We start from the raw sequence: 27,025 nt of genomic DNA on the forward strand, positions 1-27,025 counted from the left end.
GTTAAATCTGGAAATATACAGAATGCCTGGAGAGGTTGCAATTTTTGGCTTTTTTATTTCATGCAAAAGCAAGAATGTGACGTTGGAAGTACATGGATGAAAGATTAGAAAGAAAAATCTGAAAAAGAATGGGCCTGGCCTTTGATTCATGAAATAAAATTTTCACTCCTGTCCGTAAGCCACTGAGACACACACATTTTTCCATCCTCTTTAGCCATTCTCCTTTTGCTTTGTTCAAGGGAGTAACGTTTCTCAGTACCATCTCAGTAAAACTCTCTCAGTACCATCTCAGTAAGTACACAGATATTTTACATTTCATGCCGATCACTTTGCATGTAAATATATTAAAGCACTTAAGTCATGGCATGTTGTGTTTTGGAACATTGGACATGCTTTATTTCAGAACTTTTCACAATTTATTTAAACATCTCACATATACAAAATAGGTACAATAAACTTTGTAGTTTGTTTTGAGAAAGAGAGAGGCCTGCTAAACCCATTCAAATGGACGAAATGTGCTGTGAACATAAAGACTAGGGGGGGACTGAAGTAATGCAATTCCTTGAAACAGAACTAAATAGAAACAAAACAAAACAAAAATGAAAACCAAAAAAGGTCGAAACAAAAAATAAACCAAACAGGTTAAAACCAGACAAAACATCAGGTTTAGAATTAGTCCACCTGCTTAAAGTGGGAGGTTATCGGAAAGACCTCTGCAAGACTCCTCAGACACAATACAAAGTAATCCAGTAAAAGTGGTTCTCTCCACAGCTGCATAGCACCATAGATCACCGCTTCAAGTATTGGAGCACCTTCGATAACAGGACAAAACTTGAAGCCTTAACACTTACATCTTAAATGTGGATCAGGTTTTTGTAATATTATTTTCTTGAACATAAGCATGAGGTAGTTTTAAACCTTGTTTTTGAAAATTGTGGTTTTAAACCTCCTCTTTGGAAGATATACAAAGACCACAAAGTGATGCATACTTTCATTGTTTTTATTACATTTATTTTTTACAAAATGATGACATGTCCCACAACATGATGGTTTCCTGCGTCTCTTTGGGCTTCTGTATTAATTTGAATTGTGCAACGCTTCCATTTAGTCCGTTGGTCCTCTCCGATAGGGCCCAGCTTAAGCAAGTGGATGTGCAGAGGAAATCAGCATTCGGTATAAAAAACGACACAGACAGAAGGGCAGAGATTGTTTCTTTTTTCTTTCTTTCTCTCTTTTTTTTTTGGATTTAATTTATCGTGAGTCTATTCATTTGAAACAGACTGGGCCAATGTCCAAACCAAATTCTTGGTCAGCGCCACCAATGTCCAAAGGTGCAATGTCGAGGATGGGAAGACGAGATGGTTTATTCGTTCTGTATTCGATGACTGTCTTGCTCCATTGGCCAGTGTGTCTCTGCAGGTGGAGAGGATGAAAGAAGAGATTGGTTAGTGTGGACACAATAAATGCGGAAATAAAAGGACAGGAAAGCTGTGTAATTCTTTCTCAACATTATTGACTGCACAATATGATTGTGAATGCAGTAATAAGCTCTTTTGATTCATAAGCCTCTGTCTCTAAAGTTTCTTTGAGAGAAAGCAATGGCCCTACACTATGGCAGCATTCCATTATCATAATTTATATGAATCAATTTCACGCCTCAAATCTGTAGCAAGTGACAGTTGACTTGAAATGAAATATGTCTATGATAAATATATTATGGACCACCACCACTATATGGAATCTGCCGTTTGTGTAGAACGAAGTTGTACTGTTAACAGTGATAGAATCGGCATATTTAAAAAAAAGAAATAAAGTAGAAAGGGGAAACGTACGGTGCAGCCATCCTCCAACACGTTGAAAGTGAAGCGGCTGTTGCCCTCTGCCCTCAGCTCCACGTCGTTGGAGCCCTGCAGCAGGACGGCCTTCCTCAGGTTGCCGTTCTCGGCGTCCATGTAGGCGACGCTGTTCTTGCAGTGGTAGGTGATGTTCTGGACGGCCTGGTTGGCCAGGAGGCGCATGAAGGCCAGCTGAGTGGCCATGGTCTGTGGGCTCATGGTCTCATCATTGTAAGTGAACTGGAGACGAGAAAAGGAAAGACCAAAGCAAAAGAAATTAGTACATGTCCAATGTATCCAGTGAAACTGACCATAGCTCATAATAACCAATAGCTGCTTTGTCAGTATTTGACTGAATTTACCTCAGTACCACCATTGATGGTCTCTCCGAACCAGGTGTGCTTCTTCTCCTGGGAGCTTCTGTACCAGTTCTTGCGGGCAATGCCCTCGGGGTGAGCGTGGATGCAGGTCTGTCCAGTGGTGAAGTCGCAGTAGGCCTTGATGGCATCCATGGTGCAGCCCTGGTTGGGGTCGATCCAGTAGAAGCCTACACAGAGAAACCAAAGGTGAGAAAGTTAGCTTTGTTGACTGCATACAAATCTTTTGATCGTTTGAAAATATCTTTTTGTTGTCCTCAAGGTTAGCTCAATGTCTTTTGAGCTCATCAATAAAATGGCTGTCATTCATCAAGTGAGCAGTGAATAAACTGGTTGGCCATGATTGTGATGGTTGCGAGGCAATTCAATGTGAAAGTTCACATACCACTGCTCCAGTCTGGGTGACCGAGCTTGATGTCGCGGCAAGTGCGGGCTGGGTTCTTCTTGGAGCCCTCGGGAGAGAGCAGGTTGTCGATCTGGGTGTTCAGAGACTTCAGGGTGGCGTCCACCTCGTAGTCCTTGGCCCTGAGGGCAGCCTGGTCAGCAGCGTACTCGTCGAAGCCACCAGAGACGTCATAAGAGCCACCAGCGGGACCAGGGGGTCCAGGCAGACCGGGAGATCCGGGAGGACCCTGCAATCAGGCAACACCATGACCTTAGTGGAACAGTTCCCTCTGCTTCATGCGTTTTTCACGTTATATCTGATTGAAATGTGTATGAGCCTAAGGATCTTTCGCTGCATGGGGGATTCCCCATCTGCTAAACAGATATGTGTTCAGTTTCTATACACCTGCTTACTAATATATTAGAACAGTTGATTTCAGCTATGTGTATTCAGATATGTTTTATATTCAAATATTATGTTTTTTATAAAACTTACACCAGGTCCAATATGTCCTTGGGGACCACGGTGACCGACGGGTCCAACAGGGCCGTGGGTTCCAGCTCTTCCATCCTTGCCTGAAGGTCCAGCGGGACCAGCAGGGCCCTAAACAGCAACACCACAGAGGTTTGATACAGTAGGTTGTTGATGGACCAGTCTTATGGACCAGCACTGTGGTTCAGTAGAGCGTTTTTTTTTTATTATTGAATAAGAATACACTCATCTGGGCTACTTACTCTGGGTCCAGCGTGTCCAGTAGCACCAGCGGGACCAGAGTCACCAGGAGGACCCTAAGCAAGAAGACATAACGCAATGTTTTGAAAGCGTTTTATAACAAGGCATATGGGAGACGGTGAAATGACCGTCTCACACGTTAAAATGACACAAACGTTAGATATAAAGATGGAGGAGCAGTGTTAGGGTGCTAACAAGACAAGTAAGCCTGGCACTGCTCCTGCACTATCCTATACAATAGTGAAAATGCTTCTAATTCTAATTCTGGTAAACTTTGCTACACAAAGCCTTTGACAGAGAGCACAAGTAAAGTCTTCCAAGAAGTTGTAGATGGAGCCTTGACTTTCACTCACGTTGGGTCCGGGCATTCCCTGGAGACCAGGGTGTCCACGCAGTCCCTTCATGCCTCTGTCTCCCTTGTCTCCAGCACCTCCCTTCTCACCACGAGCTCCAGCAGGGCCCTACAACAGAGAGAGAGAGAGAGAGAGAGAATGATGAGAGATTAATCAGAGATTCAAGATGAATTCATTGTTACATCTCATTTTGTATACAAAGAGAGTAACATTCTTGAGTTTCAGCTCCTGGGTGTAATTCTGATTCTTAGTCGTCTAACTGTGGATCTCAAGCAGGGGTGGGTACTTACAGATTGGCCTCTGGCACCAGCAGGTCCGACGGCTCCAGCAGCTCCAACGGATCCCTAAAGGAGAGAACGTTCAAATAAACATAATCAACTCAAATGCAAATTACAGACCTGTGCGCTAGCTTAGCAAAGGCGATTTCAAGCGAGGATTTAAAGAAATGAAATTGAATGTATGACTTTGTAACAAGTTGCTAATTGGTGGCGATGACCAGCTGTCTTTAAGAGTTTGGTGGTATATCTGTAAAAAAAAAGAGAGAAAAAAAACAAAACAAACAAGATTGGACTACTTACACCCTCACCACGGTTTCCGGGTCTGCCAACAGCGCCAGCAGGTCCAGCAGGTCCGGAGTTACCAGGAAGGCCAGCAGGTCCATTAGAGCCGGGCTCACCACGGTCACCCTGGAACAAGAGAAGGTATGCAGGTGTTGTAGAAATGGCAAGAAGTTTTGAGTAACAGGCCTAACTTGGCTTCAGTATATTTCTTCAGATATAGGACATGGATTAAGTAGTATCTTTGTTTGACAACAATAAATCTATTCTAACATTACATTCATTACAACTGACTGTCTTTAAAGACCAGATATAAAATATAATTCCTATGAAGGAAACAATGATCATTGTGCCATGGTAATTATGGTTTGTTCCAGATCATTTACTTTACAGATCTCTCAATTCCTGTTGTAGATGATGTACCTAGAATAGTTTAGGAATCAGTTTTTTTGTGTTCAAGTCCACTGCAAAAAACAATTGTGCACTAATCATAACCTAATCAAGTCATCTGGTTGAGTTGAATTATTGTATGAGTACTAAACCTAACAACACATATTAATAGCTTTATCTTTTTTTAAATATGGCTGACACTTTTATCCAAAGTGACTTACAAATGCATATTTATTGCAGGGGCACACTCCCTGGGGCAACTCAAGGTTAAGTGGCAGCTGGGAACCAAACTCACAACTTTTCAAGCTACTGGATGCAAACCCAGCTCCTCATTCACTACACTACTATAGCATAACTCTATCAAAGCGAAAAGATGACTTGAATGCGTTGTATTGGCTGTGTTTCCCTTACTTACAGAGTGTGAATATGGATAGAGATGCTCAGTGTGTATCGTGATGGAAAGTACTTATGAGCTTTAGGCCCGGTTGTGTTTGCTTCTCCCACCAAACACTGGGCCAAAAACATTACCTTGAATCCGGCAGCACCAGGACGGCCAGGAGGTCCATCGTTACCAGGGTTACCCTATAAAATGAACAGAGATGCAATATTAGATGCACAGTGTCAAACAACCAACCAGCTGAAATGGAATGGTATCTATCACCAACTGTCTTTCAGTAACTGAGGAGGAATTGTGGCTTTCGTTACACTCATCTCTGCTCATTAAATATTATAAGGATGTGTGATTATTCTCACCTCACGTCCAGCCTCTCCTTGGGGACCGGTCATACCAGGCATGCCCATGTTACCAGGGGGACCACGAGGTCCAGAAGAACCTGCAGGTCCAATTCTTCCAGGCTCACCCTGTTCACAGGAAGTTACCAGGTCAATAATTCACCATCATCAAAGTCCAAGTCATTTGCGAACTAGCAGCTTAAATTATGTGATAGACAGAGTGAATACTCACAAGACCACCAGCCATACCAGGAAGACCACGCTCGCCTCTTGCTCCGGGAAGACCACTGAATCCCTGAGATCCAAGCTGACCCTGAGGTCCAGAGGCACCAGGGGAACCCTATCAGGAAGCAAAGATAAGATATATACCATGTCATTTCAATGTCAGTGATCTGTGAAAGTTTGTGGACTGCTGCACTAAAGCGTTCCATAGTATGGCCGTATTGTATTAAATGAATATAAAAAAGACAAAATGTCACAAAAAACAAATGATCTCTGTCACCACTGGTGACTATGCTTCCATTTTTCAGATTGACATGGAACACATCATGTTATAGTCTGGCTATCACTATACTAAACTCAATCTTTTAAGATTGAACATTAGCATGGGGAGGCTGTGCTTTGTTTCTACTGCACGAGAGGCATGATCAATGGGCATCGTTCAAATAACACCATACGCTTGGATAGTCCTTCAACCAATCAGAGCAATCCTTTGGATTATGCTAGTTTCTGACTGGAGCCAAAGGTTCTGGCAGGGCACAGAGGAACTAGATGTGCAGGTTTCCAGCCTGAGCTGCCGGGCGAAATCCAAATTTCGCCGGAAGTTCAGGCAGGGTTCACCCAGCCTAATCATCATGATACACATTTTGACCAGTGCTTATTCTTACAGCGGGACCAGGCTCTCCAGGGGATCCCTTGTCTCCAGCAAGACCAGCAGGTCCGATCATGCCATTCTCTCCGGGGGGTCCAGCAGGTCCAGAGTCACCACGGCCTCCACGAGGGCCATCCTTTCCAGAGGCTCCAGTGGGTCCGGGAGGTCCAACAATACCCTTTACACATAAAGAGAGGAGATTACCGTGGAGTCTTAACTTTCTCTAGGTAGGTGAGCATAAACAAATAGACTCTATGAACTCCATGGGCTCCTGGCATTCTGTTTCCCCATGTTGTCCTTTGACTTGTCCATTGACATAATGAGTCTCACGCAGGAAGCGATACATGAACATGAATTCATGAACATACATGAATTATTTTTAAATAATTAATCATCAATAATTAAAAACATTAGAAATTGATTCCAATTAAGGCTATAAAAACTGGATGATATTGTGTATGTACAGTACATACTGCTCTTCAGCACTTTGTGCATGTGCCAGAGAATTAAGCACATGGCAAAACAAGTGCCCTTAGATAGGGTTTAGACGTACAGTAGAGGCCATCAACTATGCTAATAAACAATTAGCCATGTGCCTCTAATGCATTATCAAGTGGGCCTCATCATTCACCATACTAGAGTGAGAGCAGATTTGGATAGTTTAGAATGTTATGATGCATCTGGAGCAGACCTATTTGGACATCTTACTGTAATTCTTTCTCTCTAAAATGAATCTAAACTATAAAAGGAGCATAAGAGAATATTGCTGTAGTCCTATGTGTCTCAGATGCCTTCTTTAAATGAATTGAAACATTTAGTCAACATTGTACTCACAGCAGGGCCAGTAGGGCCAGCTCTGCCAACGGCACCAGGGAAACCGGTCAGACCCTAGTGGACAAATAGAGGGACATAAGTGAAACACATTCATCGTGGCACAGAAGAACTTGTATGTAAGTTACAGAATTTGAGGATCCTTATGATGCCACTGCCAGCCATGTCCACTTACAGGGGGACCGCCATCACCACGAGCTCCAGGGGGGCCAGCAGGTCCAGCAGCTCCCTTTCATAACAAAGAAAGAAAGAAATCAGTTAAACAAACAAACATGAGATGATACATCAGTCAGACCTGCATGTAAGTCAGTTTGCTAATTGTTCACTATACTATGACCATGGCTATTTCTAAGGAAGTATGTAGACATGAATGAGGGCAGATGCTTAATTGACAGCTTAGCGTTTTGTCCTCATGTCACAAGATGAAGTGATGGCGGTAAAACTCACAAGGGGTCCAGAGTTGCCAGCAGGTCCAGCAGGGCCGGGAGGTCCAACATCACCCTTCACGCCACCAGGTCCCTTCTCTCCTCTTGCTCCAGCTTGGCCATCAGCACCCTATAGGGAACACAAGACAGGTTAGGTCCTCATATCTATTGTGTGTGTGTGTGTGTGTGTGTGTGTGTTTGTACAGCGCAGGAAAATGTAGAATCAGGTACTCACAGGGGGTCCAGCGAATCCAGCAGGTCCGGCAGGGCCTCCCTCTCCACGCTCTCCCTACGATGCATACAAAACCATACCAAACTGAATCAGAGTCTTAATCCAAGTCTGTAAGACGCTTTAAGGACATCATATCAGTAGTGAGACAAGCTGTTGTGTGGATGATGTCATCAGGAAGGGACTTACAGGGGGTCCACGAGGTCCACCAGGGCCGGCGGGTCCGTAAGATCCGCTCTCTCCCTGGGAACAGAACACAGGTAGACCATGAGAGGTGTGATGGAGGAAGACACTGTAATCCCAGATGGGACGCCACTTGTTAACAACACTGCAGGGATGGGAAATGGCCACCGAATGGCCACCAAATACTGATAAAATATGAAAATGGCTAATAGATTTCAGAACCAAAAAAATTGATCTATTATTGACTGGGTAGTGAATTTTATCATTTATCTGACAGTATGGCTGGTAGATGTTTATATTTTAAGTTGATTTCCAACCAATCATGGTTCTGGGTAATGGGTGCCCCTCCTGTGTGAATCTACAGGAGAAGAGTGCATCAAGGGTTTCATATCTCATATGAAATATGATGTTTTGTCTTTTGGTTAAAGGCCATGGGATAAAACAGGCTGCAGAAGAGATGCATACAGGTCATGTTGAAATGGTCTAAAGAGTTGTTTCCAAATCTAAGTCATCATAAATTCCCTTCCTTGGTCATCACTGTAGAAATGGTGTTATTTGACACAGTCCTAGCCTTATGGGGCTTTGTTGAACTCAAATCAAATCACTAGTCCACTGACCAGTACAATTCTCAAAAGCTCTCTTCCAGAATACTTCTGTCTCAATCAATCTCCTTTGATAGGAAAGACGTCAAAAGTCTTCAGGACTAGTAGACCAGCTTCCACAATCTTGAGAGCTGACATTGGTATGGTGTCCCTCCAGGCCAGATATTCAGGGTCCATAGATGGACAAAGACATTATATTGAGGCATAAAAATGTAAAAATACATTCAAATTGTAAAAGGAATGATTTCCATGTAGGGATAAAATCCATTACATGTAGGTTTTACTCCATATTGTGAAATGATTTTGTCAATTGCTTTCCAACGTTCTTGAGTGTGTTCAGGTCTTCAAATGAATTGTTGCTTGCTTCTTGATTTGTTTGTTTTAGTTAAAAAACAACATTGTGCAAATTAGTTAGTATAACTGAGTATAAAATCCACAATGATTGTTTTAATTTCCACATGGATTGATTTCTTCTGGTCCAGGACACATTTCCAAATTATTCCATGTAGTGTCAGCCAAAGACCAAAAAGTTTTTATCTTAACCAGCAGATGGCGATGGTGAGCCAATGCTTCCTTCCATTTGCACATTTTCTCTGCTGGTGGTAGGTCAGGGTCAATAAGACGTTTTCCATCAAGGTAAATTTGACTGTGTCCAAAATACGTGTCCTCATGCCGGGTGTCATTGCTGCAGGTTGCTGACTCATATCTTGAGGCGAGAAGTGTGTTCATCATCTTGATCTTGAGGGTTGAGCATCATGGCTAGCTAGCAGCTTCGCATCACCGATCTTAACCGAGTGAACTGGGTGTGTGCCACTCTATTGATCACGTCTGTGATGACACATCCTCAATTCCCTCAACTTGTTTTCTTTGAGCAGATTGAACTGATGACCTTTGTTTCATCTATGGATGATAACACCTCCAGGTGATATTTACCTTCTCTCCATTAGCACCAGCAGGTCCAGGGGGTCCTGAAGGTCCGGGGGCACCCTAAGAAGCGGAAAAGTGGAAAAGTGAGACAGTCATACAGGATGTGTTTTTTTTTTCATAATAAGTTTTGTCATAAAACCCAATTAGCAGTGAATTCGAGTACTCACACGGGCACCATCTCTTCCCATATTTCCCTCAGCGCCTCTGAATCCACCCTCACCCTAGACAAGAAAACAAAGAATAGAAGCATATTAAGAACAATTCAAGAAAAAAGTAAGTGTGTAATTCTGAGCAATAGTTATTAAGAGAACATACAGGGGGCACACACAGAGACAATTCTTTCTTGCCAACAAAATTAGCTAAATAGCACATTCTGACAGATAATAGCGCTAACAACCTGAAATCAACGAGGTAATAAAACAGACACAAATGGCTCATTTATCAAGTTGTTGATAGGCTCTGTGTCCTCATTATGAAGAGACAATGGTATTTAGATGACTTTAGTGAGTACTTACCTTCTCACCCTTGGGTCCAGGAGTCCCGGCAGCGCCACGCTCTCCGGGCATGCCAGCAGCGCCCTGGTGTCCAGGTTGACCGGCAGGTCCAACAGCACCAGGCTCTCCCTAGGAGGGGGGCATAATAAAGACCTTGAGCCACCTCCATACTGAGAAACACTGGCACAGTTGCTTACAAAAATGAATATCATGACATATAGTAACACCACTAGCAAGACCTTTACTCCGGGTAGGAAAACTAAGGTGGTATGTGAGAACAAGTATTTCCTAATTAACAGGACAAATATTATCTACAACACCCAAAAGGACATTTCTATTTCCTATCCGCCATAGACAATATCAAATGTATACTAGATCACAACTAAGGTATTTTTTGCTCGTACCAAAGAGAGTGTTGGATCCTTACCTTGCCACCATCAGCTCCAGGTGTACCAGCAGGTCCACGGGCACCAATGGCTCCCTGAGGGCCGGAAGATCCAGCAGGTCCAGGGTTACCACGCTCTCCCTAAAGAAAAGCATGAGTTAGCATCTTAGCTCTTGCTGACTTATTGAAGGGATGAACGTGGCTATGTCCAAATTTGTGTAGAAATTAAGGACAGGGTGAACATTTGCCACATGCAGGGGGTGAAAGGTCGAGGAAGGTCAGGCCAAAGGTCTTGTACCTTCACACCAGCAGGTCCAGAGGCACCCTGGTCTCCGGGAATACCCTGTGAAGAAATAGCACACATTTGTTACTGTCAGTCCAGAAAGAGAAACTTAGAGAAACTGATAAATACCATGTCCCTCATTTCAGTGCATGCATAAGTCTTGTATTGTGAAATCATGACATCCCGAGGACATCTGTAAACTGTTTAGTCAGTTGCATCCAAACAATGGTTTTACAGTAACTAGAAGTAGACTCAGTATTGGATACCAGGAAATGTATACATGTGTGTGTGTGTGTGGTTTTAGGCTTCACTTACTCTATCGCCAGTCTTGCCAGGCTCACCACCGGGTCCAGCAGGTCCAGGCAGTCCCTACAAGTAGAAACAGATACGTGTTTCAATCTGTTATCAAATTAATCTGTATTAAGTGATACATTGTCTTAGCTGCACTGTTCAAAGTTAGTAATGATTTGTCAGCGTTGATTTTCTTTATGACTATCGACACTCACCTGGAAACCAGGAGATCCAGAAGGTCCCTGCTCTCCTTTCTCACCAGAAGCACCCTAGATGCACAAGAAGGAATCACTGTGAACCTCAAATATGGCGTAGTAAACAACTGAATCTCACGGAATGTGTTGACATGAAAATCTCCAGCTCTAGAGAGACAGTCTAACTTACAGCAAGTCCAGAGGGTCCAGCGGGGCCATTGTTGCCATCAGCACCAGGGGCTCCCTTTAGTAGAGAGGAAGAAGGGTTTAATTTTGGTTAGACATTTTGTGTGGTGTCATAAACAGAGACATATAGTCTTGTACAAATATTTCCGTGACTGACACATAGTTAATAGCGGCACTTACTCTAAGACCAGTTGGTCCAGTGGGTCCCTTCTCTCCGGGCTTACCACCCTCACCCTGATGGAAAAGAACAAACAATAATCAGAGTGTTGCTTTGCACACGCTTGCTTGGGTTGTGGTAGGCCTACTTCATTCAAATTCAACAGTTTTACAAAACTGAAGAGCAAAGCACTTTCTGGAGGAGCCCATCAGAAAGAGATCAAACAATTAAAACATCCACACTGGGTTTCTCGGAGAAGCTTTTTCAGATACGTACACCAGGTCCCTTAGGGCCGGGGAATCCAATAGTACCAGGCTGTCCTCTGGGTCCAGTTGGGCCAGGGGGTCCAGAGCGGCCATCTTGTCCAGCAGGACCCTGTAATAGTTAAAAGGTACTTGTCATAAATCTGCCTCAAGGAGACATTGTACAGAGCAATAACTGAGCATGCGACTGAGGATAGTAGGAGAAAGGTACATACAGCAGGGCCCTCCTTTCCTGGGGGTCCAGCACTGCCAGGGCTTCCAGGCAGACCCTGTAGGATAGGAAACATTGGGTTAGCCATTAGCCTTTAGCATTACAGGGCAAACTCCTGTGCTAGCACTACAGGTATTGCATTGATTAACTGAAAGACCGTTTATTGGAATCATTATACCCACTTCACCATGACATGTGCATTAGTCACAACGCCACTATATCTAAATGCTGACCAGGTAATGGCTAACTTAGCCTACTATAAGTCTACATGTGGGGTTTCAAGAGGATGGTACATCTCAAACTCACATTGGTATAAATCTGTCTTGAACACCTCATAAGAATAGACAAGTGTGCCGAGTTTTACTGCATTATGTACACGTTCTGGTGAACAATGGCTGCCATGCATCACTCAGATGGGTGCTAGACATGGATGGTGCCTTGATAAAGTGCTAGGCCTATATGTGTTGTGCTGTTGTTGTTGTTGTTGTTGTTGTTGTTGTTGTTGTTGTTGTTGTTGTTGTTGCTGCTGCTATGCCACTGAATTAGGGATTGTCTGGGCTAAGCACCCTGAAGAACATTATCTATCAGAAAGTTGTTAACTCACTCTGGCTCCAGTCAGACCGGGCTCACCAGCACGGCCAGAGTCTCCAGGGGGTCCACGGGCACCAGAAGGTCCAGATGCACCACGGGCACCGGTCATGCCCTACAGAGAAGTAAGGGAAGAATCAGAATCAGAACCAGAACCAGCTTTATTGACCAGGTGTGCGTGAACATACAAGGGATTTGACTCCGTTTAATCTTTGCACTCCAGTACAACACAATAGCAAGGCAATTAAACAGCAATAGCAATAGCAAGTCAATTTAAGCCATTTAATTAAAGTCAGTTATATCACGCTTAATATACAGTAATACATAGCCTACAGAGACATTTAACAGTTTAAACTGATAAATAACATTTCAACTGTTTCTTACCATTGGGCCAGCACGGCCGGGAAGACCAGGAAGACCACGGGTTCCGGGGGTACCCTATGAACAAGGAGGAGGCATTTTCACACTTCAGCACCTACTGTAAAGGCACCTAGCTGCAACTATGCTTTCCAAGTGTGGAATGGTAATGTATCAATTCTATCAATGTACTCTGTGTGAACATTTAGCATTCAGAAATGCAAAAAATAATAATGAAATATGAATAAAATACAATGTCTAGGATAGGCTATCCATGTGTTTAAAGCTTACTCACAATTAAGACATCACCTAGAGTTTACTCATAGCTAATGGCTTGTACTAATAGCCACGTCTGTAAGTGTAGACGTCATAAACACACAACAACAGATCATGGATCAACTCACTCTTGGTCCAGCGACACCAGCGGGTCCAGATGCACCTTGCTCACCAGTTGGGCCTCTCTTGCCCTCCTCTCCTGCGGGTCCAGAGGTACCCTGGGGTCCCATGGCACCCTGTGTAGTGCACACAAGCATTTAGTCGTGAGAAACTGACAGCAGACTCAACTCTAAATGTTGTCAACCAAGAGAGAACAAGGCCTATCGGACTATCTAACTATGTGTACAAATATGATTTATGTGTACCAAAAACAAAATAATATGACTTGGTACACAATAGCAATATTATATTAAGCATAAAAATGAGAAAAATGCAATCGAATGGTGTTTATTTGATATAAGTGGACATTCTTTGTTGACAATGTGACTGGTATAGTGTTATGTTCATTATTTGTACATTTTACAAAGATGAAAATGTGCGTGTTTACTTACAGGCTCACCCTTGGGTCCACTCTCTCCCTTGACGCCAGCGGAACCAGGGTCTCCCTATGACAGACAAAAACAAGGTTCCATGCCATTTACCCATCATGCACCATTGATCTTCAGGACATTGTAATCCACTTGGTTATCTCAGTTAACCTGCAACAATATAGATGCGGTTTGTAGTGGTGTATCATAAAAAAAATAATCCTTGACTTGTAGTGATACTTGCTGGAATTTGCCATTTTGAAGGCTTGGATTGGGTTGCATAATTTGGTATCTTTTGGCATCAAATGTTTGGCATCAAGTTTCCTCTTGTAAGGATCGGATATGTAGATTTGTAACCCATGTACCGGTATAAAATGCTTGACCTTATGAGTATAAGACTTGAAATATGTGATGTTTACATGAGCAATAGCCCATAGGGAATATGAATATGTTTACATGTAGTGTAGGCCTACATGTTTGTATCCATCACTTAAGCCAGGTTGGATAATCATTTTGGAAAATAATCAGCTATCTGCAGAGGTACTTCAGAGTTGGATGTTAACTTTTTTTGCCTGTTCCCACTGCATAGAACTGGGGGAGATTGCAGTTCCTGCAATATATACTGCAGTTAGGGTCTTTTCCCTGCACGAAGGAACCATGAGTACATGTTGATTGGTCAAGTGCAATGGCCAACTAAGTCAATGCACCAGAAGTGAAATTTTGACAAAATTCATGTAAACATGATTCAACCTCTACTTAGATTTGCTTAATGTAAAAACTGCAGGAGGATGCTGGATAGGCTTCCAATGCCACTGTCACTGTCATGCTATGTGTCTTCTGGACAAATGATTAGAATGCACAGATAAAAACAACAAAGCTGAAAACTTCCTGATACCATAGTCTTCTCTCAATACACTTCAGTAGCCTAAATAGATATGCTGTTTGATGGTAACCTTACTGTAAAATAAATACTGATTGGTTTGCTGCTATAACCCTGACAGATTTTCCACTATAATGGCGACGCTGCGCTCCTTGAAGCTTATTCTATTAGCCTTTTGTCATCTTCCAAATCAAGCGGGTCGAGAATATAAAAATGAAACCACTTTGGCTTAGAGACTATAGGCAGGTTTACTAAAGTAAAATTAAATATTTAGCAGACGTGAGAAGGTTGTTGTAGGTTTCATAAAGGGGATGACCCTCTTAATAACATGTGTTAACGCTATAATTTGTCACTTTTTGAAATTCTAAAGGGGAAAGTTTATGTGAAATGTTTGGGTTCACCACCATGAGTGCTCTAAATGAAGCCTATACATTATATCACCTCGTGTTCCTGCTGGCAGTGTGAATGCAAACAGAATAACAGCCCCAGGAACTGTGTTCTAGTGTCCAGTTAGTAGTTCTTAGAACTATTTGGTTCAAAAACACCTTACATGCAATCCCGGTCAAATATTCACCTGTCCTCAAAAATCATTCTAAAAAGGCAGTGTTGATGATTGTGAATCACATTATATTTACATAGACTTGGGATATTTGATATTTTGGTATCTATACCTTTATGCAAAACAACTTACAACTGGGGGACAAGTATCCAGCTAGGGTCAACTGGTCGAGACTAGGAGTAAAGGCCTAATCTTAGTCAGCCTGGCTAAGAGGTTACAGCAGGTGTGGTAAGGCGGGTGCAACGCAAAAGAACTACACAGGTCACTTACAGCCAGGCCTCTGGGGCCAGAGGGACCAGATGGTCCCTGAGATCCAGGTCCTCCTCTTGGGCCGGGGAATCCGGGGGTACCAGCAATTCCAGGGGTGCCCTAGTGGAGACAAATATACAAAAATGAGACAGATACATACATGTGTCAGGTCAAGGAAGGTTATAAAAAAAATATTTTGCAATTTCAACATAAACATCATGATTGCTTTACTATTATCACACTAATACCAGATAAGGGTTTCTAATGACTTAGGGCTCAACTGCCCACGTATCATAAAGGCTATGATAAGCTATGGCTGCACATATTATTCTCACAACAGGATGGGTGAATCTTCACTGATAGCTCCATAGACTCAAGGTGGACTGCTTAGTGAGTATACTGTATATTAACTTCTTAAACGTATATTTTACTTGGTATTAGCAATTTACTAGATACTTACAGCAGATCCCTTGGATCCAGCCAGACCATTAGCTCCGGGGTTTCCCTAAAGAGAGGGAAAAAAACCATATTATTTATCACAGAATTACCTAACGAATTGTCAGATAATTTTGTGAAAACAAACTACAAAACGGGATACTTACAGGAGGACCACCGGGTCCAACAGCTCCATTGGGACCAGGCTCACCTCTTGCTCCCTGAGGTCCAGAAGGTCCAGTAGCACCACCAGCTCCAATCTCTCCCTGTTTGCATATAGACAGAGACAGTGTGAGTGCTTACATACAAGATGGCTGCAGAGAATGACCTACTTTATTGTTACTAGAGGGAAACAAGTTCCTCTTTTAGCTGTAGTTGGCCATTATAGTGGCATTGCTGAATATGTATTTGTAAAATTGCACATGAAATAATTGTTCAGTTTGCAGTTTGCAGTTTGGAGAAGGAGACAGTGGGAATATGAGGGTGTTAGTTCCCACCACTATAGTGCTACAGCTACAAACCTAGTGTATGTGCAATGTAAAATCAGTGCTTAATTAAAAATGAATATGAAAAGAGTAAATACTCCAGCTCTTTTTTTGGTTATTTACACAGTTTGAGGCTTGTTGTATGCCATGACGTAAGGCAAGATGTCTATCTATGTGCACTATGTGGCTAACAGGAAAACGGCAATGTCCTGACCTAAGTTGGTCGCAAAAGTGTGTTTCTTGGGTTCTTTTCTATGTGCTTGTTCAAAGCTGTGACATTTACCTTAGGGCCAGGAGCACCAGGGAAACCAGGAGGTCCAGCTGATCCCAAGGGACCCTAGGAAAAATAACATAGAGAGACAACATTTAGAACTGTAATCAGACCATCTTTCGGTCAAGTTAATATTTCCAGTTGACTAAACCATACAATATACTGTACATACATACCCTCTGATTCAAAGGAATTAGGTTTTGTTATAGTAGCAAAACTAGTTAGCAGAGCAGTCAATGTGCAATGATATTTGTGTTCCAGAGAACAAGGTCTTGAGTTACAGGCTGCACTTATGCTGTAGCAAAGTAAGTCTAGAGGTGCCAGTCAGACTAGGTTTCTGTCCTAGAGAACTGGGTCTGGAAGTGGCAACCAGGCCGTGTGGGTGGTGAAGATTACTTACAGCAGGGCCGGCGGGTCCAGTGTTGCCATCAGCACCACGAGCACCAGCTGGGCCAGCAGGGCCAGCGCGACCTCTCTCGCCATTCAGACCACGAGCACCCTATGGACAGAGAGCACAACCCATGAGCAGGCATCCCATATTCAACAGAAGCAGGTGTCCCATGCATGTACAACAGAGGCCATGCCCAGAGGCCTTCATGAACTGCACTCCCTGAAGCTACACTGATTCAGAGAGGTAGTTGCTTTGCCAAGATCATGGCTTTGAATGTTTAAGTCTTGTCTGTATGTATGCTGAAATGTATGTAAGTGTAGGCGCTGAAATGTATGTACTGTGTAAGTGTATCTGTATGACAAAAGCTACTTCTGGGCTGGATTATTATCATGAAAGTCAACCATGTGAACATTGAGGTGACATAAAATGAGTTGGTAAAACGTTTGAGACACTTACTCTTGCTCCGGGGGTTCCAGGGGTACCATGGGCACCATTCTCACCCTAGGGAGAGGAAAGAGACATTATGGGATGAGAAAATCCACAAGGAAGCTTGTTGCGTAGACCACTGAGGAATACCATAGAGGGAATGGAGAGAAATGTAGGCCTGTGTTCAGGATTTTAAATTTAACCTTTTCAAAACCTTTCAAATTGTACAGAGTTAATTATATGGTGTGTGTCTGTTATTTGTAGAGAACCTAACATTCCAAGTTCCTTTTCTAGAATGTTCTGGGGGTAAAAGATAAAGACAGACCCCCAGAGAGCCACTAAAAGGTCAGGGTTATCAGAGTTAGTGCTTACTGATGCTATCAGAGTAGTTAGTAGAGAGTCAGTTATGGCTTTACTGTGTTGGATGGTCAGTGGCAAACATTGGCCTGTCTGTTGAACATTACCTTAGCTCCAGCAGCTCCAGGCTCTCCCTTGCGTCCATCAAGTCCATTGTAACCCTATAGCATTGACAGAAAACAGTGTGAGCAAACAAGCTTGTCCAACAAAATAATGATTACATAATGATTTCCCCCTCAATATGTCACTATTCTAACATCTACACTATGGGATTAAGTACAACAATTTGCAGGATAAGAGTGAGTTTTCCTAGCCTGGCTAGCGCCTACCACTTCTCAAATGAGACGTGGTCTGGCAACCAGACGTTAATTTTCTCATATTTGAAAAAATGCCCAGATCCGTTCATTGGGCGCCACGGATGTCTATCAAATGCATCTGTGCATAGCTCATCATCGTCTTGCTTCCCCCCCCCTGTTCTGTGATTGGTCCCCTATCTCAGGCAAAAATTAGGGCTGTAGTTTCCAGACTGCCTTAGCAGCGTGAATCAAATCACCGCGCAAGGTAGGATGGGAACACCCAGGCTAGAGTTTTCCTAGAGTGATGTGATGATATATTCTGGATCTGATGACTGATGGTATGGCCAAGAAAGATGCCTTTTGAGGAGAGGGCTCTTACTCTGTGTCCCTTCATTCCGGGGAGTCCGGGAGTTCCAGGGAAACCACGGGCACCCTGTGCAGCACAAAGAGAAGAGAGTTGTTAATATGAGCATGTCAACAAGAACATCGTTGATGTACATAATGTGCCACTCATGTTTATGTTCTCCTGTTCACTGCGGTTCTTCTGCATTACCAAACTTCACCCTTATTACAAGATTTTGAATAGCAGTAAAAAGATGGTACCTTTAAGTACCTAAGAAATTAAGTGTTATGTTTGCTCTCACCTGAGCACCAGCTGTTCCTCTATCTCCAGGCTTGCCAGGTCTTCCATTGTTACCCTACAAGACAAGAAGAGCAGACATGCAAATTAAGCGACCCCTTGATGACCTGTAATATCAGAAACATCCTTTCCACACCATTTCAAGGATACAAGGATACAAGGATGTTTATTTGTCACATGCATATGATTACTAATGTAAAGAATGCCGGGAAATGGTCAGTTTCTACATTTTTATCTTAATTGTCAGATCAACATTTGATCAGGTACGCAAACTTCAACTTACGTCCTCGCCAGACTTGCCAGGAGGTCCAGGGGGGCCACGAGCACCAAGACCACCCTGCGCAAAAAGAGCAAACGAGGGTAAAGGCATCAGTGACCTATGACCTCAAGACCAACTTCTCAACAGACGATTAAGTGTTTAGAAAGGACATTATTGAAATGAAAGAGTAGAAGGCTATCTTACAGCCTGTCCTGGCTCTCCGGGCTCTCCAGCATGTCCTTGGAATCCTTGGGGTCCCTATAATGACCATAACATCAACATGTGAGTATCATTTAATCACTTCATACAGCAAAATATGTATGTATATATAATATGTATGAGCACTTACGGGTGAACCAGGAGGTCCAGGTGGGCCTCTAACTCCCATCAGACCCTGTACAAAAGCAAATACAAATGATTGCTCATGTTGTCAACAACACCCATAGAGCATCTGCATGTGTCTTCATTTTACAAAGGGCTACATCAAGTGGGCTACATAGTGATATTGGTACCTCAACAGTCAAAAAGTATTTTGAAAAGATGAAGTAAAACTGTCAACTGGTGTTCTTCCAAGTTTGAATCGTTTATTGTCCATAAGATATATGTAGGCCTGTTCAATGTATCCAATTCAAAGGGAAATTCACGTACCATAGGTCCAGGGCCAGGTTCAGGTCCTTTAGCTCCATCATACTGAGCAGCAAAGTTCTGTTTGAACAGAGAGACACATTCTCTCATTAAAAGGTTTCATAATAACAATTCTCTTTGTTTGTCCGATGACTGTAAACAGGACCAGAGATAAGTTCATTTACATGTCCGAAATCAGCTGCTATATGATAATAATTGAGCTCATTTGTAATAATGATGTAATAACAATGTAATGTGTATATGAAAGCTTATTTTAAGGGTTAATAGCATGACCCCAAAGGTCATAGGTCACAAGGTCACTAGGAAACTAGGTCATGGGGTCATGACCTGATTCAATATGGAATTTGTTTTGCATTGTTTTAACCACTGCACAGAGGGACTGAATAGGTTTACCTCCAGCCCACAACTTGCATAGCTTCAATCACACATATTTTTTTTTATCAGATAATCATACGTTTCCTCTCATGTATTTTATGGCATGTGTGAACGCTTTCCAGACTTACTCCACCAAGTCCAGGGGGCCCAGGGGGGCCAGCTGGGCCGGGAGATCCAGGTTGTCCGGGTCTTCCATCAGCGCCTCTAGGGCCCTGTGAAAGAGCACAGAATCAGCACTATCAGTATTTACCCAGTGACATGTGACATGACAATATGTCATATAACAAACCCATGCATCACAAAGGGTATCAAAACCTAGGCATGGTTTCACAAGCAAAATTACCGAAATTGATATTTTCTCATTACCTAACATATGTTTGAGTAAGGAACAACTTCATATGATGGAAATAGGGAAATACAATGTTCGTTTTAACTGAAATGCAAGTTATTCATTTTAGTCTAGTTCACCATCTTATCCATACTATCATGAGTATAATTATCCAAGAAAATCAACATACAATACAAGGCACACCTCTCTTCAGAAATTCAGCTCCACAAATTATACAAATAAATCTGGCTATACTCATCTCATCTTAACACTACATCAGGACGTGACCCCTACAAGGTCATAAGGTCAACCATTGCACTCTTAACCTTTTAAGATTTTTGTTTTTAAACAAAATAAACAAAAATAAGGAAACAGTATCATTCATCATTTGACTTACCCGGTCACCTGTGGGTCCTTTGGCTCCCTGTGTGAAAATTGCACAAAGTCAACCAAAAGACCACACACACACACACACACACACACACACACACACATACACACACACACACTACAAAAGACCACACTCACTAACCAAATGCATGATGCTGTCACATTTGTGTGCTTCAAGCCAAGCAGGTGTGCACAGTGAAGCATAGCACAGCAAAGCACTGCATTCTCAACATGGGACACGTGTGCCATTTCAAATAGTTCATCCGTTTTACAATTTATTTTAATTTATACTACTGTAATTATAATGCATTGTAAAATACATTATAAATCCATTCAGCACATCAGTGTGAATACTTTACACTTATCAGCCAGCCTAATGAGGGCCTAATTCCTCCTAGCGAGGGCCTAATTCTGAGTATCACGAGCCACTAGGCCCACTTAAGAAATGCCAACCACACTGAAATCATTCTGCTGAAAGGAAAATGAATAAATATAACATTGTATTTATTTATTCATTGCATCTTTCCATTAATATCATATAGGACTATGTGTTGGCTTTTTATATGCTATGTAGGAATATTCGTTAGCTTTTCATGCTAGTGTGTAACATAGATGCTATTAAGAGCAAATAACACAGCACAGTGATGCATAAAATAGAGACTTGCTGTGTCTCTTAAAAGTTTAAGTGGAAATGAATATGCCACTCAAGTGACAGTGCATGAAACAGTATGATGCATAAAGCTGGGCAACTGTGACACTACGAGATTTTAAAACATCATCTTAAATTAGGCTGAGGTAAAATCTTAACCAACCAACAACCCAGAAGTTACCACAGTAGACTAAGGGAAAAAGGACCCTCCTTCAGGCACCAAACTGTTCCAAAATATTGGTGATATTCAATGGCGCAATCTATAGCAATCTCAAAGTACTGCTCTGCACTGATGACATGCCAGATTAAAACTCTTATATCATAGCCTAGATTATCAGGCTGCTTGAAAAAGTCCAAGAGGAATATCCAGCGATTTTTTTCAGGAATGTCTCTGACTCCTATGTTTCCTTCTTATTCCAGGCTTCTAAATAGGCCCATTGTACCCCAAACCCTGAAGGTGGTTTCTCATTTCACTGACATTAGCTGTAGCCAATGGGACACCTATCCTGTCCTCGGCAGGAAAAGACTTAAAAAATGTGCATCACAGATATTTCCCAAAAATACGAGCGACAGAAGTAACTTCGAGATTGCTCAAATTGACATGGATATTTTCACCGAATATCATCGAGATGAGTGTGACAAGGAACACATGCCAAGACAGATGGGGTGAGTGTGATTTATACCAAAAATTCATGCAAAATGTACTAACCGCTGTTCAGAAGACAGAGGAGGGGAGAAGAGAGACAAAGAGAGACTCAGTTAGAACATGGCAGAAAATGCTTGATACAAATGCATGTGAAAACATCTTCAGTAAATATCTTAACAGAACTCCTAATTGTAAATAACCATCATAAATGACAATTGGTCCTCATTACAAATAGCTTTTTTTCTGTCTTGTAGTCACAGGAAACAATAGATTAAGCAAATAAACTATGCTACAAACATCTATTATCCATCTCTCTCATTTAGCAGACACTTTTTTAAAAGGGAAAACATTACAATATCAGTGCAACAGCTTCAGCAAACAAGCGGAAGGCCTTGTCCACAGGCAGCCTACAAATACTTGACTGTATTGTGCATCAGTGTATTTAGAGGAGCCTATATTTACTGCATAGTATATAGCATTCTCCTCAAGTATGTCTGATGGATCAAAGTAAAATCCTGATTTCTTACAACTAAATCTTAATCATGTTGATCTGAACAACCTTCAACACTTAAGTAATACAACAATAAGTAATAGAAAGCACTGTTAAAATATGTCAATCCATTAATTTGAAATGCTTGAACAATCTAGCAACCTAGCAACAATTGTACATGTTTAGAAAGATGGACAGGATCTTTAATAATTCTATCATGGGCATTGTAGGGTAAGTATAATGTACATAAACAGTGAGGAGTTGCATCATGTCAGCATATGCAACATCACGTGAAATTATTCCAACAACGTGGAAATATTGCTAGTGATTGAGAGGTGCCTGGATTAATTCTTGAAGGATAGTACTGTAACAAGTACTGTAACAAGCCATATGAACTGTCTGCTAGGCTACTTATAGGAGATCCTGACTGACGTTGATGTCAAGTCCCGCCCCCTTCTTCCATAATGCCATGACCTCAGATTCCCAGTAGATGTCGCTTTGGGGCCTCAGGTGGCTGCTAAAGCATATATGGGTGCTCACTAATAGTAGCCTGGCCTATAAAGTTGATTTTACAGGCCCTGTTTTCACACTTACTTCATAAGTATACATACAGTATTTCATACTGCCTACTGTATGCCCTGTTTCTGAATTCAGCACTGCATAGGATAACTATCAAATAGCCTATGAAAAAATGCCCTAATACTCTCCATTCTCCAAGATAGTGAAAATGACTAATACCTCTATCTTTTAGTTTTACACTAACTATAGGTAACTGTCAAATAAGGTGCTGCATGATTCTGTGTTGGCCTCTACCTAATCTGAAAAACAGCCTGACCTGGAATCCATAAATTCTACTGCCATATGTAATGCTTCATGTAGCCACCAGGGGGCACACGGATATTTCACTATAATAAACGCTCAACCTTTGGAAGCTCAAGACAATAAGCGCGCAACAACGCCCCAATCTTTAGATTTAGAGTTACCAAACTAAATCTAAAAAAACTATCTAACCAAATGTTTTATCTATATATGTTTTACACTAACAATGTTTTATATTTCTCATAAACTTTTAAACACTTTTTGACCTCTTCTCACACATTGTAGCCTAATAGTGATACGATGTATCCTCAGGAGAAAAAAGAACGAAGAATCCACGAAAAGATGAAAATCCATTGGAATTTTACATCTTCAAAGGAGAAGCCCTCGGACGCACTTCTAGCTGTCCTTGATGTTATTTCCGAGTAAGTCGCCAACCAAACAGCCCAAACAAAAGAAGCACGTCCTTGCGATCTCAGAAAGATCAGGCGCAAAAAAGCGAATAAAATCCATGGTTACAAGCGAAAAATCAGAATTAAAACTTACATTGGCATGATGCTAGGTATGAAGTTACTGCAAGCAGCAACAGAATCCGGGTATCCACAAAGCTGAGCATGTCTGACTATACAGACATGCAGACTCCTTGTGCTGCAGTGCCTTGTTTTAACTTCTTCAAGCAGGCATACAGTGGTGATACAATAACTCCAAACTTAGCAGGAACCTGCTGCCGTGATGCTAGTATAATAAAGTCCAATCAGTCCGATTTATATGGCAGGAGGGTCTTTGACTGCGTGTCAACAGTCAGCCCCTCGGCCAATAGGAATGAAGATATTCTATATACTCTCATCCTAGCTCAGCCCGGATAAGTCATGTGGTCCAGCATCCCTGCCTTCTCCCAGAAACTTTGGCAATCCTTTGACGGTGATGACGAGTGCAACGTTTTAATTAGATCCATTCTTTTGAGGACGTGGACATTGTCGAGACCTAAAAAGACAAAACTTTTGCACGTTTCTTAGTCTTTTTAGTGAGTGTCGACGCTGTAAAAGGTAGGCATGGAGTAGAGAATGTTAGATTGCGATAGAGTGCGAGCTTTCCAGTTTACTGCGTGGCGCAAATGTGCACTTTTACGCACAACTCCGGGCTGCGGGGTGATTCAATGTCATCCCTGAGAGTGCGTTTAGAGCGGCATCGGAAGGCTCCGCTGCTCCGCTTAGGCAGACCGTAATATTTGAATATTGGAGAGAAATCATAAGTAGGCCTAGGTTATGGTACTCTGAAGAGACAATTAATTAATAAGTCTTGAAAGAATGGTCCATGGAGTAGCCTCTATTCCCTCCAGAAACTCTAAAATGGACGCTAGTCCCACTGGGAAGTTGCATGTATTGTAAATTTGATTTCCCCCCCCTCTTTTGCTTTTTTAACAGTTGTCATCATGTAGGATTGGTGCTTTTTATTATTCAATTTAAGCCATTGTTGTATTCAACAATGCTCGTGTAAATATTAACAACCTTTATTTATGTCACGTTTGTGTGTCTGGAAAGAAAACCATGGGAGATTCAAGAGAACCTCCCATAACAAGTTCACAACATTCTTATGCATAGCCTATGGAAAATCTGATCTCTGTAACATATGACTTTAAACTTCTACTGGGGTTCTATGCACATATCTGGAATGCATTGGTGTATAGTCAGTCCTGGAGAGAGCAGGGACAGGGTAGAGGGGTGAAAAAGGCAGGTGTGAGAGAGATCTAATTTCACGTCTGTCTCATTCTCTCCAGAGCTGCCTCGCTACCTGCCCACAGGACCAGACATGTCTGCAAACGCACTGCTGCCATTTTAGTGCTCTGCAGGAGCCCCATATTGCTCATCTTTATGCTCACAGTCTAGGCTGGTCAGGGCCCTGGACAAATCTCCCCTAGACACCCACATGTGTCTTGTCTAAGATAACTGACTCACAAACCCGGCTGTAAAGAAGTCAGTTGATTAACAGTTGATTAACAGTGAGTCTCTTTTCCAATACAACAAAAATCAGGCCATTGATCTACAAAGGAACAGTGCTTCAGTAGTGTGCATTCCCTGAGGTAGATGTTCCAGTGTATTATTTAACACGTCAACATCCAGTACAGCTCACATCCCCTTTTCACTTCTTCCATCCAAAAAAATGAAAATGAATGATAGAAATATAGTCGTAGTAGTAGTACTATTCAAGTGATTCTGAACTGCCATGAACTTATTATAATGCATATGTGTGTGTGTGTGTGTGTGTGTGTGTATGTTTATTTGGCAGTGCCATCAAACAAGCAGGTCAGAGGTAGTCTGAGTACCAACACACAATTACCCTGATGTCTTGCAACCCTACATACGGCATAGCTCAGACTTTATGACACTCGCTGTCAAAGTACTGAGAACACCTACAGTGTGTCGTTAATTACATCCCTCTATAATGAACCCAGCTCATCGTCAGCTCGTTAGCAAGTAAATGAAGCAGCATGAGGCTACCAGCAAGGTTGCATGCAAAAGGAACTCCTGACTCCTCAACACTGTCTGAACAACTCTTACAAAGGACTAATGACACAACCATGTACTCCTTCACACTTCTCGCAAACCACGAAGATGACCGTTTTGAAGTCTTAGACAAGTTGAGAGGTTTTCAGGGCCTGAGAAGCCTGGCTAGAGTGAGAAGAATCGACATGCACCCTCAAAATGGCGTCGGCATTTGCTCTTTTTCTTTTTCCGTGGGGCTCCTTTTACACCCCCCGACTCTCCACCGTCCGTGCGCCAGAAAAATATTAGTCATCGCTGGAGTATCCAGACGGGTCGGGGAGAACACTCACCCAGAGAGAGAGAGAGAGAGAGAGAGAGAGAGAGATAGAGAGAGAGAGGAGAGTGAGAGAGCCGGGGAGCGGAGAGAAAAGGGGAGGGGGAGGAGCGAGTTTGGAGAAAATGTGTTTTAAAGATGGCTGAAGCTGCTCAGCAATGCAACATGGCATGTGTTCCTTCTAATTCTGCTGAAACAAAGGGGGGAAAACAGTGCATAATACTACAGAAACTAATGTTTTTATAAGGCTGACTTATACAGAAGACATTAGGATGCAGTCGCACTGTCATGTTTCAAACCATTAACTTGTTGAAATAAGTGAAGTTATTGTTGTTTTACATTAATTTAGAATGTTGCACTTATGTGTTGTTTTGCAGTTTATCTCTGCTAATGGACAACAACTTGTGAGTATAACCTGCCATGCATACAGTTATTGCACAGCCTCTGTGCATGTTATGAGTTAATTCACAATTAATAGGCCCAGTTCAAGTACAGTGCATAATGGAGCAGAAGTGACAAAGATGGTATTTCAGGCACACTCATTAAGTCGGCCTTTTCATGTAACAGGCCGGTAAAACCAAACGTGACAAACTAGTCCAGTAAGGCTTTCAATGTTTTTTCAGGTTTTATAGAATGATACACTGGTCATTTAGTTCTATGTCTATGACTGGTGATCTCCTTCCCTCCCCATTCCATCCATGTACAATAGAGGACAGGAGATCTCTGTTTAAACATATCATTACTGTTGACATCTTCAGCATGTCTGCTTCTGCCTCATATTACCATAATATACTGTATAGTGAGGCTCTGCTGTGATTCTTGTTTAGTTGGTTGTCACTCCCCATAATCCCATAATTGCTCCCAGTGACTTCATTCCCAGGAGTGCTGATGGACTTAGTGTCATTGCTGTATGAAGCAGCCACAGAGGTGTTGGTGTGCAAGCGATGATGGTGGTATGTTTTCGTGACGTTGATTTTTCC

The 27,025-nt window shown here is 42.2% G+C and overlaps 1 protein-coding gene across 1 annotated transcript; it reads right to left on the minus strand.

The window, feature by feature from the left end:
- Window positions 1–368: 368 nt before the first annotated feature.
- On the minus strand, window positions 369–23,956 carry col1a2 (collagen, type I, alpha 2). The gene is made up of 50 exons (XM_062529949.1): window positions 23,771–23,956; window positions 23,692–23,702; window positions 20,635–20,657; window positions 20,038–20,121; window positions 19,538–19,594; window positions 19,239–19,283; window positions 19,094–19,147; window positions 18,914–18,967; window positions 18,635–18,688; window positions 18,370–18,423; window positions 17,802–17,855; window positions 17,368–17,412; window positions 16,921–17,019; window positions 16,533–16,586; window positions 15,932–16,030; window positions 15,790–15,834; window positions 15,351–15,449; window positions 13,666–13,719; window positions 13,243–13,350; window positions 12,866–12,919; window positions 12,498–12,596; window positions 11,898–11,951; window positions 11,696–11,794; window positions 11,443–11,496; window positions 11,267–11,320; window positions 11,098–11,151; window positions 10,907–10,960; window positions 10,607–10,651; window positions 10,351–10,449; window positions 9,945–10,052; window positions 9,597–9,650; window positions 9,436–9,489; window positions 7,907–7,960; window positions 7,724–7,777; window positions 7,511–7,618; window positions 7,239–7,292; window positions 7,067–7,120; window positions 6,249–6,410; window positions 5,594–5,701; window positions 5,383–5,490; window positions 5,158–5,211; window positions 4,261–4,368; window positions 3,973–4,026; window positions 3,683–3,790; window positions 3,332–3,385; window positions 3,093–3,200; window positions 2,598–2,844; window positions 2,198–2,382; window positions 1,833–2,075; window positions 369–1,413 (listed from the first exon to the last, which is right to left on the minus strand). The coding sequence occupies exons 1-50, from the start codon at window positions 23,842–23,844 to the stop codon at window positions 1,267–1,269; spliced, it is 4,059 nt and encodes a 1,352-aa protein (XP_062385933.1). The 5' UTR covers window positions 23,845–23,956; the 3' UTR covers window positions 369–1,266.
- Between the last annotated feature and the right edge of the window lie 3,069 nt (window positions 23,957–27,025).

Source organism: Sardina pilchardus, chromosome 24 (genome assembly GCF_963854185.1).
Source record: "Sardina pilchardus chromosome 24, fSarPil1.1, whole genome shotgun sequence".
Classification (NCBI taxonomy): Eukaryota; Metazoa; Chordata; class Actinopteri; order Clupeiformes; family Clupeidae; genus Sardina; species Sardina pilchardus.

Excerpts from the sequence above, each read along its gene's own strand:
- col1a2 (XM_062529949.1), bottom strand. The coding sequence starts at position 23,844 with ATGCTCAGCTTTGTGGATACCCGGATTCTGTTGCTGCTTGCAGTAACT. Across the intron at positions 19,148-19,238 it reads CTGGACCTCCTGGTTCACCC|GGACCCCAAGGATTCCAAGG; the intron begins GTAAGTGCTCAT and ends TGGTCATTATAG. Across the intron at positions 15,835-15,931 it reads TTGGACCCGGTGGTCCTCCT|GGAAACCCCGGAGCTAATGG; the intron begins GTAAGTATCCCG and ends CCCTCTCTTTAG.